Source organism: Anoplolepis gracilipes, chromosome 15 (genome assembly GCF_047496725.1).
Source record: "Anoplolepis gracilipes chromosome 15, ASM4749672v1, whole genome shotgun sequence".
Lineage (NCBI taxonomy): Eukaryota > Metazoa > Arthropoda > Insecta > Hymenoptera > Formicidae > Anoplolepis > Anoplolepis gracilipes.
In genome coordinates this window covers 7,302,588-7,320,551 of record NC_132984.1, presented here as the reverse complement: position 1 = coordinate 7,320,551, position 17,964 = coordinate 7,302,588, and the positions used below count along the sequence as shown (strand labels likewise).

General features: G+C 28.0%; 1 protein-coding gene across 3 annotated transcripts; it reads left to right on the top strand.

The window, feature by feature from the left end:
- The first annotated feature begins 530 nt into the window (after nt 1–530).
- LOC140673903 (ADP-ribosylation factor-like protein 4C) lies at nt 531–17,664 on the top strand. Of its 3 annotated transcripts, none has more exons than XM_072907153.1 (5): nt 531–673; nt 10,139–10,228; nt 12,615–13,052; nt 14,535–14,750; nt 16,204–17,664. In XM_072907153.1, the coding sequence occupies exons 3-5, from the start codon at nt 12,842–12,844 to the stop codon at nt 16,398–16,400; spliced, it is 624 nt and encodes a 207-aa protein (XP_072763254.1). In that variant the 5' UTR covers nt 531–673; nt 10,139–10,228; nt 12,615–12,841; the 3' UTR covers nt 16,401–17,664. The 3 variants fall into 3 exon arrangements, with proteins under 3 accessions (XP_072763254.1, XP_072763253.1, XP_072763255.1); XM_072907152.1 differs by having other exon boundaries at nt 540–774; XM_072907154.1 differs by lacking the exon at nt 10,139–10,228 and having other exon boundaries at nt 540–774.
- Nucleotides 17,665–17,964: the final 300 nt, after the last annotated feature.

Below are 17,964 nucleotides of genomic sequence, written 5' to 3'. Positions count from 1 at the left end.
CTTTGACTAATATAGAGAAAATTGCAATAAAATTACAGTCGGACCTCTTATCCTACGACATTTTCGGTCCGGAATCTTCCCCTTAAATCATGAAGTAGTATATACTTCATGCCTTAAACCTCTGATCCTATGACAAAAATTTGAGAGTGGGGGCATAATTCCCTTTCACGGTTGTAACATGAGAGGATTTTTTGTCTATAACTATATTCTATATATAACTAGACCGCTAACTCCGGCAAAAGTTTTGTACGGGTACCGGCAGAAATGGTGTCCGTCGACAACTTCAGCGTTACACACATACATACTTTTCGGCACAAACTGTGTTTTCGGTGTTATGTATTTTGCCGGAGTTAGCGGTCTAGTTATATATAGAAGTCTGTGGTCTCCTGTCAAACACAGGTGATAGGTGCAGCCATATGTTCGGTCGGACAACCAACGCGCATGCGCGGTAGAAACTCGGTCTACCAAGAACAATCAAGTGTTATCACTGTGTATACTTGTGCTTACACTGTGGTATAAAAGTTCTCGCAGTAGTGGAAATTGGTGGAAATGGAAGATCGGTGCTGCCGGCGTGTGGCAAATCAACAAGCTATTGTATCTCATCTTTTCGTTTGCGCGAATTGTTGCTCGCAGTGCGTCCGTTCGTCTTGAAAATTATTCGGACTACTGTTCGGTAGTGTTGCCATTACCTGTTTTATCTTTCTCTATTTAAGTGAATATATATTTCACTGATAATATACATATCTTCTTTCTGCAATTGCATATGGAAAGTGGGTCAGTGCTTTTTATGCTAATTTGTATTTTTTTTGTATTTTTTTGGTATTAATTTATAAATACGCTTATGTGTGTATGTGTGTATATATGTTATAAATTCGGATTAATTTTCTGAAGCCGAACGTTGGCGAGGGTCCGATAATGTCGGGCGATATAACCCCCGTTGCAACGACGCGCCCCGTCAATTTTTGGGTTACGTGACGTTGATCTGGTCATGGAGGAGTATAATATATGTGTGTATTGCAATAGATTTCAGACTGTTTTAGATACGCGTTAAAGAGAAAAAAATTTACTTGACAATAAAGTGTCTCGTACCATATATAGTACAAAAAAAATTACTTCTTTAAAAGTCGATAATTTTTTTTTTACATTCCATCTATATGAGAAGAGAATAGAAATATATAAAGAGTATATTCTGCTTTCAAAAAAGATCACAGTGATCTTTGTACAGTTATACGAGTTAATAAATATAATGATGAAGATAAGATTAAAGGAATCTCATTTCATGTATATGTATAGCTGTGAAATAAAATTAAGTAGATAAATAATATATTTATCTATTAGTACATTTGTAATAAAGACATTAAATAATAAACATTTATTATTTCTTCTTACAATCTTAATAAAAAGTTCTAAAGGAACTAAATCATTTAATAAGGAAGCCATGGTAAAAGGCAATAAATGAGCGGTTAACGTATAATATAAATAATATGGTGATTTAATACATTGTTAAAAGCAGAGAAAAAATAAACATAATAAAAATAAGGTTCGATGAGTACTTTAAATTAAATATAGTTATAACAATAATAATTAAGTAGTGTACACAGTACACGTTAATGATTTAAATTATAACAAAATCAAATATATTGGAGGATATAAAAAAATACATAATGAAAATCTGGAAGTAAAAACATATAAATACATAATCTAAGATAGATAGATATATATATAATAAATCATTTAAATTTATAAATATTTTTAATAACATTTTGATAACAGTATATATATCAATTTACAAGTGATTATTTATAATCGTTCTATAATTAATAAGAACTCTTCTTTCTGTCTCTCTCTTTCTCTTTCCTTATAGAATAAACATCTCAACAAAACTCAATATAGTTATGAAACATTTGTACTTTGATACACCTGAAATTTATATTGACCTTTGTTTATCAATTATTTTCAATTGGAGTTTCTAATATCTTTATGTATTAAGTTATATGCATTTTAATTTTATGATTTATCAATTTAATTCCTTTTACTCTGAAGAAACCAGTTTTAGTCTGTGAAACATAAAATAAATTTTTCATGATGCAGTTTTCTTTATAATGCATGATAGGATTTATTTATAATTCTTTGTAGCTATGTATAACAGTACATCATGCTTTTATATTGTAATATTTGTTATATAATAATGTATGTAATTGACAGTTTGTAATTTTGCAATGTTACTCATTTTTTCACTTTATGCCTGATAATCCATTTCAGAACTTAATAAATGTAAATATTTGTTCTTTTTTTTTAATATATGTTTCCTTCAAATTAAGAGGAAAAAAGCACATAGGAGGCTTCTCATGTGGAAATAATTGATTTCCTATAATCATGCATGCAAGTGAAAACATCATATGTGAGATATCGAGACGTCAAAGACATAAAATATCATAAGTGATAAAAATAAAACTCTTGGTATATAATTGTGAAATATTAATCCATTTTTTATACTCGAAATTTCAAAAAAATTTTATTTCTATTAATATCATCACTTGCAGAATATTTAAAAGAAATTTATGAAATAAATACTTTTAATGTAAGAATATTTCTTGTTTAAGTATCAATTTATAAAATAATTTGTAAGTAATCGAGTTGGTCTTATTTTTCTATTAAGATAATATTATTGGACTTCAGAGAAATAAGAAAAACTTAAATATTTTCATGACAAATATGTGTGTATGTGTGTACATATATGTACATATGTGTATATATATATATATATATATATATATATTATAAAGAAAGCTTTAGGGGAGATTTGATTAAAATATCTTTTAAGATTTTTGTTCTTTTATTGCAGTTATTTTGAATTACAATATAAAAAATGAAAAATTTTATAAATTTTTTTGCAAATGTCACAAAATAATATTAAAATTATATATTCAATTGTTTATTATTTATATTATGTCAAATATATATTATATATAAACAATAATTTGAAAATACAATATATATAGAAGTATATATTATTTAAATATACATATATATTATGCATATTATATTATATATCTCATACATTTATAAATATATTATTTACATTATGTTATTTATATAATATGTCAAAATTAATTAATTTTTTGTAATTAATTTTTATTTTTTTATTATTAACTTATTATTAATTTTTTTAATCATTTGCATTCGATCGTATATGGTAGAATAGGATGATTGATAGAATATATCTTTTCCTTTTCATTATTGTAATAAAGATACAAAATCAAATCAAATGAAGAAATATGAATGATCACGAACATCAATAAATGTCAATAGAGTCAGTAGATATCGGTATTATTTAATTAAAAATTTTATAAAAAATATTTTATATATTTTATAAAAGATTAGAAAAATTAATAAAAACATTAATGTTTTCATGTTTATTGATATTTGTTTGTATTTGCTTGGTTAACTTGGACTTGGTTTAACATAATCTTCCTATATATATCTGCATCTACATTTTCAGCACATTTTATGACAAAGATTTATAATTGCTCCATGAATCAAAAAGTTCAAAATTTCAGTACATTTTACCAATTTATATAGAATATGAGAATGTTGTATTAGCATGGAAAAAAATCTAATTTAATTCAACTTCATATATTGTATATGAATAATATTCTGTCTCTAATTTTATCGCATATTCTGAAGAGAGACAAATCATCTACAAAGAAGCTCTAAGATATGACATGATGGGTTATTTTGAAAGATAGTAATTGCTGAGATATTTAAACTTTTGTTGCATTTATTTTTCGTTATTAATTAATTTATTTGTTTTATTATAGATCAATTATTTATAATAACTTGTAAAATCGGTTAAAAAGTTTTTAACGAAAACTTTCGAGAAAATGTATGATGTGCAGTAGTGTTTTAGTAGTGATTGGTTTACATTATATTAAAACTGTACTTAGGACGTTTTTAAATATAAGATCGGACTATGAATAAATTTAAACATGTAAAATAATATAAATAATAAATATACAAATCACACAAAATACACACACACACACACACACACACACACACGCACACGCACACGCACACGCACATACAGGGTGGACCATTTTAATCCATCCAGTCGAATATCTCGAAAACCAAGCCCGAGCGAGAAAAATGTTTCAGACAAAAGTTGTATGGTTTCGAGGGGGCCATAAGATGGTACCATTGGTTTTGACCTTGAAAAGTCATTTGAAGGTCATGTGAAGGTCACTTCAAGTTTTTTAAATAGAACACCCTATATATTTTTACATATTCTTGTAGCTTATCTCGAGAGCTTTCCAAAACACTTATGACAAAATATTTTTCATTAAGTATTTTTTGAGTTATAAGGCTTCAAAGTTGCAGTATTTTGACATAAAATACAAGATATCTCGTAAAATATTCATTTTTTAATTATCTTACTCTAATACTTTTATGCACAGAATAATGAGACGAATCAATTGGTGTAAAGAAAACACATAATTATGTTAAAATAAAAATGTGTAACTGTTAGTTGCAAATTCAGATTTTTACTTTTTATGTAATTTATTGAAATTCTGTATAATATAGGGAGATGATCTCAATTATCGTTAAATGTCCCTCTTCTGTCGTCAATAAATTGATTGTTAAAACATGGTGAAGAAGTTTATCTTGAATCTGTTTTAAAAAAATTATTATTACTACTTATTATTAATATTGGGATTTTTAATATTATTAACTGTTTATTTACATAAAAAGTATTTTGAATCTGCACACTTTCTTTGTTAAGCCTTCATATTATTAAAAAGTGAAAAACGTGTTTCGAAACTGTTAGGCTAATTTGTTAAGAATTTATTTATGAATGTATGATGGTGTGAGAATTCTCTCTCTCTCTCTCTCTCTCTCTCTCTCCCCCCCCTCCCTCCTCTCTCTCTCTCTCTGCCTCCCCTTCACCTCCACCCCTCCCCTCTCCCCTTCACCTCCACCCTCCTCTCTCCCCCTTTTCTGCCCCCTCTCTTCCTCTCTCCCTTTTCTCCGCCTCTCCTCCCTCCATATTTTCCTTCCTCCCCCTATTTCCCTCTCCCTCTCCCCCTTTCTCCCTTTTTCCTCTCTTTCCCCCCTCTCTCTTTCTCCCCCTCCTTTTCTCCCTCTTCCCTTCTCTCTCCCTTTCTCTCCCTTTCTCCCCCTCTCTCTCCTCCCTCTCTCTCTTTCTGTTTAGGATTTGCGCGTTTCTGAAATGAATATTACAAGAAAGTACTAATATAAATGAGATCATATGTGAATATAAAATAGTATATATGTACAATAGAAAAATATAAGACCGAGGCAGCGCACGCGCATTTCTATGAGTCGATAATACATATACCATCGAGCCAGCCAACACCAACATCGTGTTTCGCATCGATAATCTCGATGTGAACATCTCAAAATCGTTAAAAGCGTAGGACTCGTATGCATTTTGTTAGCGTTTTTTTTCTTTTTTGAACCCTATAAATGATATTACATATTAAACCGATGGTTTGCACAATCCGAGGTATCTCAAATTTGATATACTGTTATAAATAAGATGTATTGACGTTTATAAATATCGGTCTCTTTTTATACAACAATCTTATAGAAGAAGATTGATATTGCTGTCTCGTTTATTTCAATATCACTTGCAAAATACCAAGATTTTTTCGACACTTTATTCTGCTTATGAGAAAGTATCAGTACTTCGACAAATATTTCTGTCGTAACATTCCTACTACCAGAGAATCAAATTCAAATATATTACACAGTTAATCTGTTACGTTAATTTATTACTCTAGTCTTAAACTTATTGTTTTTACTAATTAGCAGGAAATTAATATTAAAGTTGAGGATGTTAACTTAATATTATATACAGAGTGATTCTAAATAAATGCGAAAAATTTTAAGAGATGATTCTTTGTCAAAAATTAAGGGAGATTTTATAAACAAAGATTACTTATTATTTTTCTCATCCTTTCAAAAGAATGAAAGTAGCAATTCCCATTCAATTTTTTATGAGAATTTTTTAACAGGTCGGTATATGGTAATCTAAATATATTCGTTAGAAAGCTTGACTCCTTTAAAAACTTTTTAATTTTTTATATTTTTTTCGTAAAATCAATAGTTTCAAGTAAAAAAATAAAATACATTATCATGTATAGTTTCATGTTCTTATAATGATACAGGAGGATTAAATAGATAAAAATAAGTATTTTTGCTAGTGCAAAATGTACACTAAATTTTATTTTCTTAACTTAATCAAAAGGAAAAGGGTCAGTAAGGCCGATTTTTTAGCTAGGGTCAGATCTGTCTCAATGTGTATGATTTTGATCCTTTATTATGTCTCATAATTCTCTCAAATAATTTTGTCATAAAGCCATTTGATTCATTATAATGGTTGTCTGAATTTTCTCTATTTATAACTCTTGCTTCAATCATGTTTGTTTTCAAATAATTAATATTGATGTCGCACTATTATGCTTTCTCAAAAACTTTGCCTACATATGATCTACAAAAATATGTCAGAATCGTTCTTTTCATTGAATGCGCTCATATTATAATCAAGCATTATTTTATTGCTTCACATAATGGTGAATGTTATTGTAAATATACAATATTATTAATATTATTGTAATATAATATTAATAATGTATATAGAGTATCCGGTAAAGATTGAATCAACGCTTGTGAGCAGATAGATCGCATTAAATTGAACAGAAAAGTCCTTTACCATTTTGTGATTTTCGCAATAATTATTGAGAAATTAATTTAAAAATATCGAGCAATTCGCGCCAATATATTAGCACTCTGCGAAAAGACACCCGCTGTAACGCGGTTGCTAGGAGCACAGCGAAAAGAGACAGCCCACTGTTACAGGATTACTTATGCGTGTGACAGCGGGCTGGCTTTTCTCGCCACGTGCTAATACTCACACAAATTGGTCGATATTTTTTAATTAATTTCTCAATAATTATTGCGAAAATCGCAAAATGGTAAAGGACTTTCATGTTCAGTTTAATGCGTCCTCACCTGCTCACGAACGTTGATTTAATCTTTACTGGACACCCTGTATATAATTATATTATTATTATTAATATTACATATTTTCGGTGCTTTAAACGGAACTATTTTTAAAATCGATAGAGAACTCTAATTTAATTTAAAATGTTTTTGTAAAGTAATATATATGTAAAATACTATGTACACACATATATATATATATATATATATATATATATAAAATATAACAGAGTTTTAATGCGTTTTCACCTGCTCACGAACGTTGATTTAATCTTTACCGGACACCCTGTATATAATTATATTATTATTATTAATATTACATATTTTCGGTGCTTTAAACGGAACTATTTTTAAAATCGATAGAGAACTCTAATTTAATTTAAAATGTTTTTGTAAAGTAATATATATGTAAAATACTATGTACGCACATATATATATATATATATATATATATATAAAATATAACAGAGTAGTAAAATCAAAAACTTGTAAGTTTAATATAAATCACAAATTTTCTTAAATTAATGAATTAATCATATCTTATAAACATATTTCACATATGTTATAATATTCGAGGATATTTAGAGTATACATATATATATATATATATATATATATATATATATATATATATATATATAGGACTCAGTATATAAGATCATTCTGTGAGAATATCTTATATTGTTAGAGAAACATCACATTTCGTCATTATAAAGCGAGGGAATTATATTGAAAACATTGTTGGAAGATAATTCTTTCATTATGCTGTTTTCTTATCTTTTTACATCACGTACACAGGCACAGAAATTGCCTTGAGAATTGCCTATGAATTTTCACGTGTATTAAAATATGTTCGGCGCTCGTGCTTGTCTCTAAATATTTGCGTGCTTGTCTCTAAATTATGCATTATGATTGTCGATTATTTGAAAAACACTAACGTTATCGTAAAACAGAAGAAAAATTATTATTTAAGAAATTCTTATTAATAATAATAAAACTCTACCGAAAAGGGGACTTAGCCCTACTTAGCCTTACTTTGACGTTAACATATATTGTCAAGATCTCCTTCTTGAGTAACCACTCAACAATTTTAGCCGTTGGTCATGGTTTATTAAAAAGATATAAACAAGAAAAGTTTCACAAATTATACAGTAATTTTCGAGTACTTTATACATTTTCATGCTTTTAATGCGAAACGACGTTTATTGTATGATTTCATATAAGTTTTTGTTTGATTTTTTGATTAAAGTTGAAAACACATGTGGACCACGTATAATAATAAAATCGATGAGTATAATTCCACATAAGCTTACATAGAAGCGGGTGAGGAATACTTTTGCTTTACTTCTCAGAAAAAGGTTGGGTTAGATTAGGTTAGTTTTTTCAAGAAGGTGCAGGGGAGGGGTTCTACCCAGTTTACGCGTTTGATTTACTATACATAAGTAACTTTGCTAAGAATACATTTTATAAAATGTACATAGTGTCTGAAATTATATACATAATTCTTGGAAATTCTTTTATTAATAAATTAACAACGAGCGACAGTTAAAAGCTTTCGAACGTTACTCAGGTGATGACTTTGACAACATATGTCAAAGTCAAGATCATTAGAGTTGGCTGCCCGGTATTTTTAGCTATATTATAAAAGCGCGATTTTCAAATAAGTACACAAAATTATATTAATATTTAAAAGTAAATTATATTGAAAAAGCAAGTTTGAAAATAATATATTTTGTACTACTATTATTTTCTTAGCAAATTTATATAACAAGTGTGCATGTGTTTATGTGTTCATATGTATATGTGATGTCTACAGAGAGCCTAATTTGAAGTTAGTCTTCAATAAATTTCAGAACAAAAATATTACATATTAGGTACATTTTATATATATATATATATATATATATATATATATATATATGCAGGATGTCCTATTTTAAATTTCCCAGGCTTTGATTATACAAATATGGACTGCTAGTACTCCCACTTTTCCCATTAGAGCGAGAGGTTTTGTATTCAACATTGATTGATTTTCAGCGCCACTATCAAATACTAAAAGCTTAAGAGATTCAAATCATGATGTCATATTAATTGTAGAAATAGTAATGATAATTTAAATTTTGAAAAATTTATTAGATATGTATGATATTTATTATATTTTTTATCTTTTATTTTTCACATTTTATAACATTTCTACATACTTATTTTAGTTCGCCGTTTTCTCGTTGGTATTTTATAACGCTGCAAGCGCTTAATGTTGATAACAGACCTGAAGTTTGCGTTAGCAATCCATATATGGTTATATAGTATAGTCAAAGACCCCAGGCAAATATCTCGAAAAATATGAAAGATACGGAAAAAAATTTCAAATAAAAGTTGTTTGAAGGAAAAAAGATAGTTCCATTTAACAAACAAATTTAATGACCTTGGCATGTACATTCGAAGTCAAACTAATAGCTCTATCTTTTTTCCTCTTTGAGCCAAACAACTTTTGTCCGAAACGTTGTTCCATATCTTCTATATTTTTCGAGATATTTGCTTGAGGCATTTAAAATAGCACATCCTGCATATATGTATCCAATATGTGATTTTTTTGTTTTCTGAAATTTACTTACGTGAAAGAATAACTTCAAATATGATAATAATAGTAATAGTAGTAATAGTTTATTTACTTCATTTTATTTTTGATTATTTTTTTTTTATTTTAATTTATTTACTTATTACACAATGAAAGGAAATAAAGAATGCGATTTGTAGTTTTCTAATATAGATTAATAATGATATATCAAAGATAAGAATATATGTATAAAATACATCTTATACCGATGTATACATATTTGTATTTACCAACATATTAAAATGTTATATTTTTTAATTTTATTTTTTGTCTAATTTTATATTTTATATTTTTGTTAGATTAATGTCTTTTTTGCTTAAAAATGTAGAAATTTTAGTTACGTAGCTCAAATATTTTGGGCACATGCATTATCAATATTGCACGCAACTATTCAAATATACATATATCTTTATATTATACAATTGTAAACGTACTTATTTTTTAAATACCTTATATAATATTGTAAATTTTATAAATATTCTGTATTCTGTTTAGGATTGATAATAGAAGTTTCTTGAATTACATTTTTTGGGACGAGATTATATACAAAGAAAACAGAAGGGAGAACAACTATAGCAATGCAAGGTGCGTATATATTGTTGTTGCTATTGCTATTACTATGAGGATGTGCGTATGTGCGAAAGAGAAGAAAAAGGGAGCAGAAATTAGAGAATGTTTTCTTAATAATCCAAATAAAGAAAATGATAGTCAAAAACTAATTCACAGAGCAAGCAAAAAGACTTATTCGAGAAAGCTTTGTTTGCCTACAATCCCTATTGTTAACAGCATCGTCTGTCTACATTTGGTGATAGTTTTGATTATCACATATATCATATATATATATACACATAGTAAATAATTATAGATTTTTTACACTAAACAAAAAGCGATGTGAGATGAATTTTATTTTTCATGAATATAATATTGTAATTTATATATAAAATTGTATTATGTAATTATAAACCTCTATCGATTCTTATTTTTTTATTTATTAAGGAATGTTTAAATCTAACTTTTATTACGTATATAAGATACATGTATGCAATAAAATCATATGTGCGGAATAATGTTATGTGTACAATATTTAATTTTGTGTTCATATGTTTAATGTATATACGCAAATGTACATTTGTATATTAAATTATTACATACGTGTGCGATAATGCTGACAGACAATCTGGATTATCGTCGAAGTTATTGACAAAACGATGTAGGTCAACGAAACTGTAGGTAATTGAAATTGTAGGCAAATGGAGCTTTTCCCAATTATTCCCGTTCGTTGAACCTTGTTTCGAAAAGAACCGACTTGATTTCTTTTATTGCGCAGTCCACTTTCTGTGAAACAATGATATAATATTGTTCAGGTTTTTGATTCGATTTAAGCGATGTAAATATATAATAAGTTTGATTTGTAAGGCAGATTCGTCAAAAAAATAAGTAGTGTGCTTGTTGTAAGTTTATTTTTTTTTCTTAAAAACAACTTTGTACACTAATTAATTCCTCTCATTATTTTATGCATAAAAGTATTGAGGTAAGATAATTGAAAAATATTTTACAAGATATTATTATATCAAATTAAAGTATAAAATATATCTCATAAATATTCAATTTTTAACCATCTTACTTTTATAATTTTTTACGCCGAACATTTACGCAAAGAATTGATTGATATAAAAAAATTGAGGTGAATTAAATTCCATTAAAAAAACTAGATTGATCTTCATATGATCTTAACACCCACAGTCAAATTAATATCCCATCTTTTTCCCTCTTTCGAACCAAACAACTTTGATTTGAACATATTTCTTATGTCATTTCAACCGTCTCCTATGAAGATAAAAGGGGTGATAGATTAAAACGAGACACTCTATGTACTACAAACTGAACGTTGATGACGTAGCTTAAGAAAATAGGAAGAGAGCGAAGACATAACTGGAAGCTTCAGCTTTCTTTAATGAAAGAAAATGGAAATAGCTAGAACATTTGAATGTTTGATTATTTGAATATATCAAATTTCAATTCTGTTATAATGTCATTACACAAACGCGAATAGAAAGAGAAATATTTTCAGCTCTCGATTATTATCTTTCTTTTTTTATCTACTATATCTTCAATGAAGCCATATTGAATTATGACGGAAGCGAGAAATCACATAAATTTTTTTTCTTGCAAAATACATTTTATTTTACAATTTTGACGTATTTTATTAATCTATGTAATCTATGAGTGGTAACGTTTGAAAAAACTTATTTATTTTGTGTGATATATTTCGCAAGAAATTATTTCTTGCTTTTGAAGTCATAACCAGAAGTCTTAAACTAAAGAATTGTAATGAGATTAGTTTCGGATGTTTTCGAAATCACTAAATATTGAATTACAAATATATTATAAATAATTTGTATAAATTCTATTAATCTAGTTTGCTATTAAAATTGTTATATACGTTGCTTTTAAATTAACTTTCAAACAGTGAACGGCAGAAGCTATGTCAATTTTGACACTTAACAAAATGTATGCACATCTCAGATTAAAATTTTATAATAAATTTTAATTAATTTTTATATATTATACATAGTGTTCTTAAGTATTTTCTCAAAATATTATTTGTACGTATCAATTAAATCATATAACATATGTTAAAAATAAAACTTATTGATATATTTTTGTACATGAATGCATACATAAATCTATATATGCATATATATTTATATTTATATTACGGCACGTTTTTTGTAAAATTTCTTAAGATGGTCATGAGTGACTCGGCGTGTCCGTTCGGCAGAGGGATAAGCGATCACGAGAAATGCGAATGAAACGAAATTTAACATGATTCGTTCAATATCGAAAGTAACATTGACCCCGATCCAAATCTCGGGTCCTACTTATTAGAAAAGATACTTTAGGTCGCACCTGTGTATCTCGCACGAAACCGGTTCAGGAACGTTAACGATGGGATGCGCTTACTTTTCAGACAACGCGGTAGTGGACAACTTCGCAACTTCGGCGAATCCTTTTACAGGCATCAAAGGTTGAGTTTGGAGAAGAAAGAGATTTCGCTCGCGGAGCGAGATCTAGATGCTAGATAGGATCAATACGAGGAGGAAGTAGAAGAAAGGAAAAGAGCGACAGTAAGAAATAGAGAGTTCTGACAGAAAATTTGCGAGAAAAACTGAGAACAAGATAAGGGAAGAAAGAGGGATGGGCGCTGGCATGGGTAGGAGTGGCACGAGTGGCGGTCTTCTCGAGGCACTTCCCACAGGAACTCCGTTCCACGTGGCCATGCTTGGTCTCGACAGTGCCGGAAAAACAACCGCCCTGTACAGACTTAAATTTGATCAGTATCTTAATACTGTGCCGACCATCGGTTTTAACTGCGAGAGAATTCGCGGCGGCATCGGAAAAGCTAAAGGTACGTTTACCTTAATTGTGTCTCTTTTTTTTCCTTAATGGTCACATATGAGTCATTTTGACCTATCTATATTTTAACAAAATATTCTAAGAGCCTTAATCAATAAAAAAATGTTTCAAATTTATTTTTTAACTTGTGTTATACATGATCATTTTCTACATATGTCGATGAATATATATAAATTTTTGTAGATTTTTTCAGGCACTCTGAGATAGCTAAAAGTGCAACAAGACATTCTGATTCATATGTAATTAGGAACAGGATAAAAAAAGTGTGACCTACAAGGGTTAATTATTTATTTACAAAATTTAATAAATTAAAGTAGTCTTAAGGGGATACCGAAGTACCGATCGAATTCTAACTTAACAAAACAATATATTTATTTAATATAAAAGTTGCAATTTATATATATAATATCTATGATAAATATATACATAAAATAAAATAGGTTCTCCCCTCTCAGAATTGCATGAAAGAATATTTGTGAACTTTTAGAAATGAGCTTAGAAGCCTAGAAAAAAAGTATTTCTTTGAAAACAAATGTTGTGCTGCACAACATTTGTTTTCAAAGAAATACTTTTTTTCTAGGCTTCTAAGCTCATTTCTAAAAGTTCACAAATATTCTTTCATGCAATTCTGAGAGGGGAGAACCTATTTTATTTTATGTATATATTTATCATAGATATTATATATATAAATTGCAACTTTTATATTAAATAAATATATTGTTTTGTTAAGTTAGAATTCGATCGATACTTCGGTATTTCCTTAAGTATATTTTTACTCTTTTTCTCGCATTTTTTATTACTTGAATTAAATTAAATTTCCTTTTTTTTGCATTATTTTCTCGTTATGTACAATTTCAATTTTATCATTTGCATCACATATGCAATTAAAATAAATATAACAACTGAAATTATATATAAGTACATTTCTTCTTCTTACATTTGCTTCTTCATTTTAAATTGATTGCGTCTGATTAAGTACTTATATACTTATTTTTTGCTCTACATAAATTATATGTCATTATAATTTTTAAGGATCTATTTTCAACATTACGACTGCAACAAATTTTGAAAGTCGCCTCTGAAAGATATCGATTTCAGTTTGATCAAGTCACACTGATACTGCGAAATTGGACTCAGACAAAAAATAAAGAAACCTATTTCACTGGTGTTGCTTTGAGACGATTTTCAACGTGAGAAAATCTCAATGAGATTTCGAGAAGGGAGGGAGAAGTCAAATTTTAAACATTTATGGTCGTATAATATACATAGATCATAGATAGACCTTTAACGTCATAAGATGTTTTCTTTTTCTGTTTCATCGATGAATTTCTCTTTTCGAGAGTTATAATCAAGTGATGTCACCTTTGTCAGGGGTTTCCATTTAAAAAATTTAATCTCCTTACTTTGAAATCTCTCGTTAAGATAGAATGCGATTTTTTGCATGCTGAAAATCATTTAATGTTTTTGAATGTAGGTGTTAATTTCCTTGTATGGGACGTCGGTGGACAGGAAAAGTTACGACCGTTATGGAAGTCATATACGAGATGCACAGATGGTATCATTTTCGTTGTTGACTCCTGCGACACCGAAAGGCTCGAAGAGGCAAAAATGGAACTTACTAGAACAGCGAGGAGTCCGGATAATGCGAGTGTGCCGATTTTAATTCTTGCCAACAAACAGGATTTACCTGGTATATAATCAATATTTTATAAACCATAGACGTAGAAAATATAGACTGTGTATATTTATGTTCGCGGACCAAAATTAGAAAAAGAAAGCAATATTTGCTTTCCATTTTCACACAAGTGGAGTGACTAAGTCTAAAGTTATGTGAATATTTTATATCAGGTAATGACATTATTTGCTTATTTTGGTGACAAAGTTAGGCATAATAATACAGATTTATAATCTCACTTTCATATATATATATATATATAAGGGTTTATTATTCAATTTATTATATTGTCTAGAGTATCTTTAACCTTTAGAGGACGGGAAACCAATATTTTGACTTTGAACTATTTTCACTTTAAATATTTTACATAAGAGTCTTTTTAGTAATTCAAATTCAAATTTTATTTAAAAACTTAAGTTTTTGCAGGTTACATCTGTTGATGATATACTCATATATATTTTAGTGAATATATATTTTTTGGCTATTTTTTTCATTCGAAACTAAGATAAAAGATGAACTCTTTGATAATTATAATTTTATAATAGTTCTGTGGAATTTTTCTATTTTTGTTACCGTACCGGACGGGAAGCCAATATATTGGCTCTATAAGAGTCGCTTATTTTTCATAGTACAACACTATAATAAAGATATAAACAACGGGTTAATTAAAACGACCTGACTAGCCAAAATTATTCAATTTATTCACATGACGTTTCGACCATATGGTTGTGGTCCTTTTCATCCTTCCCTGATTTTCTCCTCTATTTCCCTTTCTCTCTCTTTTCTCTTTCTTTTCCTTCTTCTTTTTCTTCTTTTTATTACTCACTCATTTATTTTTTTACTCACTCACTTACTCATTTACACACTTATCTATAATATAAAATATCCTTGTTTTTCCTTTTTTATTTCTCTTTTATCTCTTTATTCTTTTTTATGTTTCGTTTCCTTTATCTTGTTTTCTGTATCTCTTTCTTTTTTTCTTCCTTTTTTTCTTTACTTTTTTGCCATCTTTTCTCTATTAGTTTCTTATTTCTTACTCTCTTCTTCCTCATTTTTCTCTTGTTCTTTTTTTTTCTTTTTTTCTTATTTTTTAATTTTATTTTTTTTTATTTTTCTTGTTTTGCTTCTTATTTCTCTTCTTTTTCTTTTCTATCTGTCCCTCTTTCCTCCTCCCTTTTTTATTTTCATTTTGCTTCTTTTGTTTTCTTCTTCTCTCTTTATTTCTTTTTCTTTTAACTTTTTATTAATTTACTAAATTTGATTAACATTAATTTCGTTTTTGTTTTGGAATGTAGTTTAGAATGTAGTTTTATCTATCTATATATATCTATCTATATTATATAAATAGTTTGAAGAAAGAATTTTTATATAATATAATTAGTAAGTAAATAATAGGATATATAGTAGATGTAATTCTAGCTTGATTATTTTACTTCATTTTGTTAATAAGCTGTTGTTTATAATCTAGGCGCGAAAGAAGTCGGCGAACTGGAAAAGCATTTGGGAGTATTGGAACTAACTGGAATGCCTGGTAGTTCTTGTATTCGTGTACAACCAGCATGCGCTATTACAGGCGAAGGACTCCACGAGGGCTTAGACACATTATATCAGTTGATTATAAAGCGACGCAAGCTGGCTAAACTAAATCGGAAACGAGCCAGGTAGGCCAGGGCGTCGGAAGACTGCACATGCGTCTTCTGATATTGTCAATCGCCGACAGTTTCTCCTCTAGCAACACTTTCCACAACTTCCACTTCATCTTTCTTTCCCAATTGTGAGGGAGAAACAACACAGTGACTTGAAAGAAGCGAATGGTGTCAATAATCTTTTTTGATTTTTGTTCGCATTGAAACTAATGCTCTGTTAAACTGATGTAAAGTTTGCGTTGAGCTTTTGTATGTGTGTGTATGTGTGTATGTATGTTTGTACATATAAATATATATCAGCTGTAGAGCTGCATTGATATATAAAAAAAAAATGAGAACGAAGGATTTTAATGACTATTGTTCCTCTTTCTGTATTAAATTGTTGCATATAATGAATTTTTTATTAAAAGTTGAAAGAATTGTTATTTAAATATGTACAATGGAATTTTAACTGAAATATGTTAACCAATATATTATAGCTGCAAGTGTATTCAGTTAATTGCTCAAGTAATCAGAGATGAACAAAAAATGAAGAAACGGTTTTTCAATTGAAATAGTTTGAGATATCGATAAACTTTTTTATGTCAAATCGATAAAAAAATATTAATTTATCACTTAATATTTAATAGTGCTTTCGGCACTATTTACAAGTGAATTTACAAATAGTATATTTATATTTTACTATATGATGATAGGAATTTGTTTTGGTAATAGAGTGATATGGAATTCAGTGGATTAACTTACGTTAAGTTAAATTTATTTTGTATATGCAACAATACATATGATTAAAATAATCATAAATATAAATGTGTGACAATGCTAGTCGACAGAAAATTTTATTATTGTGGTAAAGGAAAAATTCATATGAAAGTGGTATATAAATGTAAGTAAAAATTTGTAAATAAATTGGAAAAATTATAATTTTATGATGGCACAAATTTAAGATGCATATTAACACAAACAACGAAGTTGGTCAATGTAGAAAATCTGTGGTCATATAACGTCTTAAATTATCTAGCATTTTAGTACATGCTACTATCGTTATATATATTATTATTACTACAATATAATTGCTCTCATATATTTTTCGAATATGAAACAATACGGCAAAATATGTTCTACTTACATATGCAAAGAATCGACTGCTTATTTCTTAAAGTTCATATCTATTTGTAAAGCTTTGGTTATGAACATAAATGTATAAATGTATAAATGTATTTGTTATTAAGGAAACACGATTATTATTACAAGATACAATAAAGTGCAATTTTATTAATTTAATTTTCTTCTATATATAAAATTAATCTAAAAATCTAATAAATTAATGTGTGTTTGCAATCAATCGAATTATGTTCCTTGTTGAATAATCGTTATATATTTTTTACAAAATTCCTTTTCTCTACTTTTGTATTTCTATATTATATATATTAAAGATGTAAAAAGGCGATGTTAATCATATTTACGAATTTGAATTGAACGAAAACTAACAATAAGAAAATTTTAATTGTAAACATACTATCTTTTTTATTTAAATTTATAGTATTTCAAAATTTTAAAAAACTTTTTTTAAGCTCTTTTTTATT

Bases quoted from the DNA above. Each gene is read 5' to 3' on its own strand.
- LOC140673903 (XM_072907153.1), top strand. From the start codon at position 12,842: ATGGGCGCTGGCATGGGTAGGAGTGGCACGAGTGGCGGTCTTCTCGAG. The intron at 13,053-14,534 runs GTACGTTTACCT...TTTTGAATGTAG, and splicing joins CGGCATCGGAAAAGCTAAAG to GTGTTAATTTCCTTGTATGG. The intron at 14,751-16,203 runs GTATATAATCAA...TTTATAATCTAG, and splicing joins CAACAAACAGGATTTACCTG to GCGCGAAAGAAGTCGGCGAA.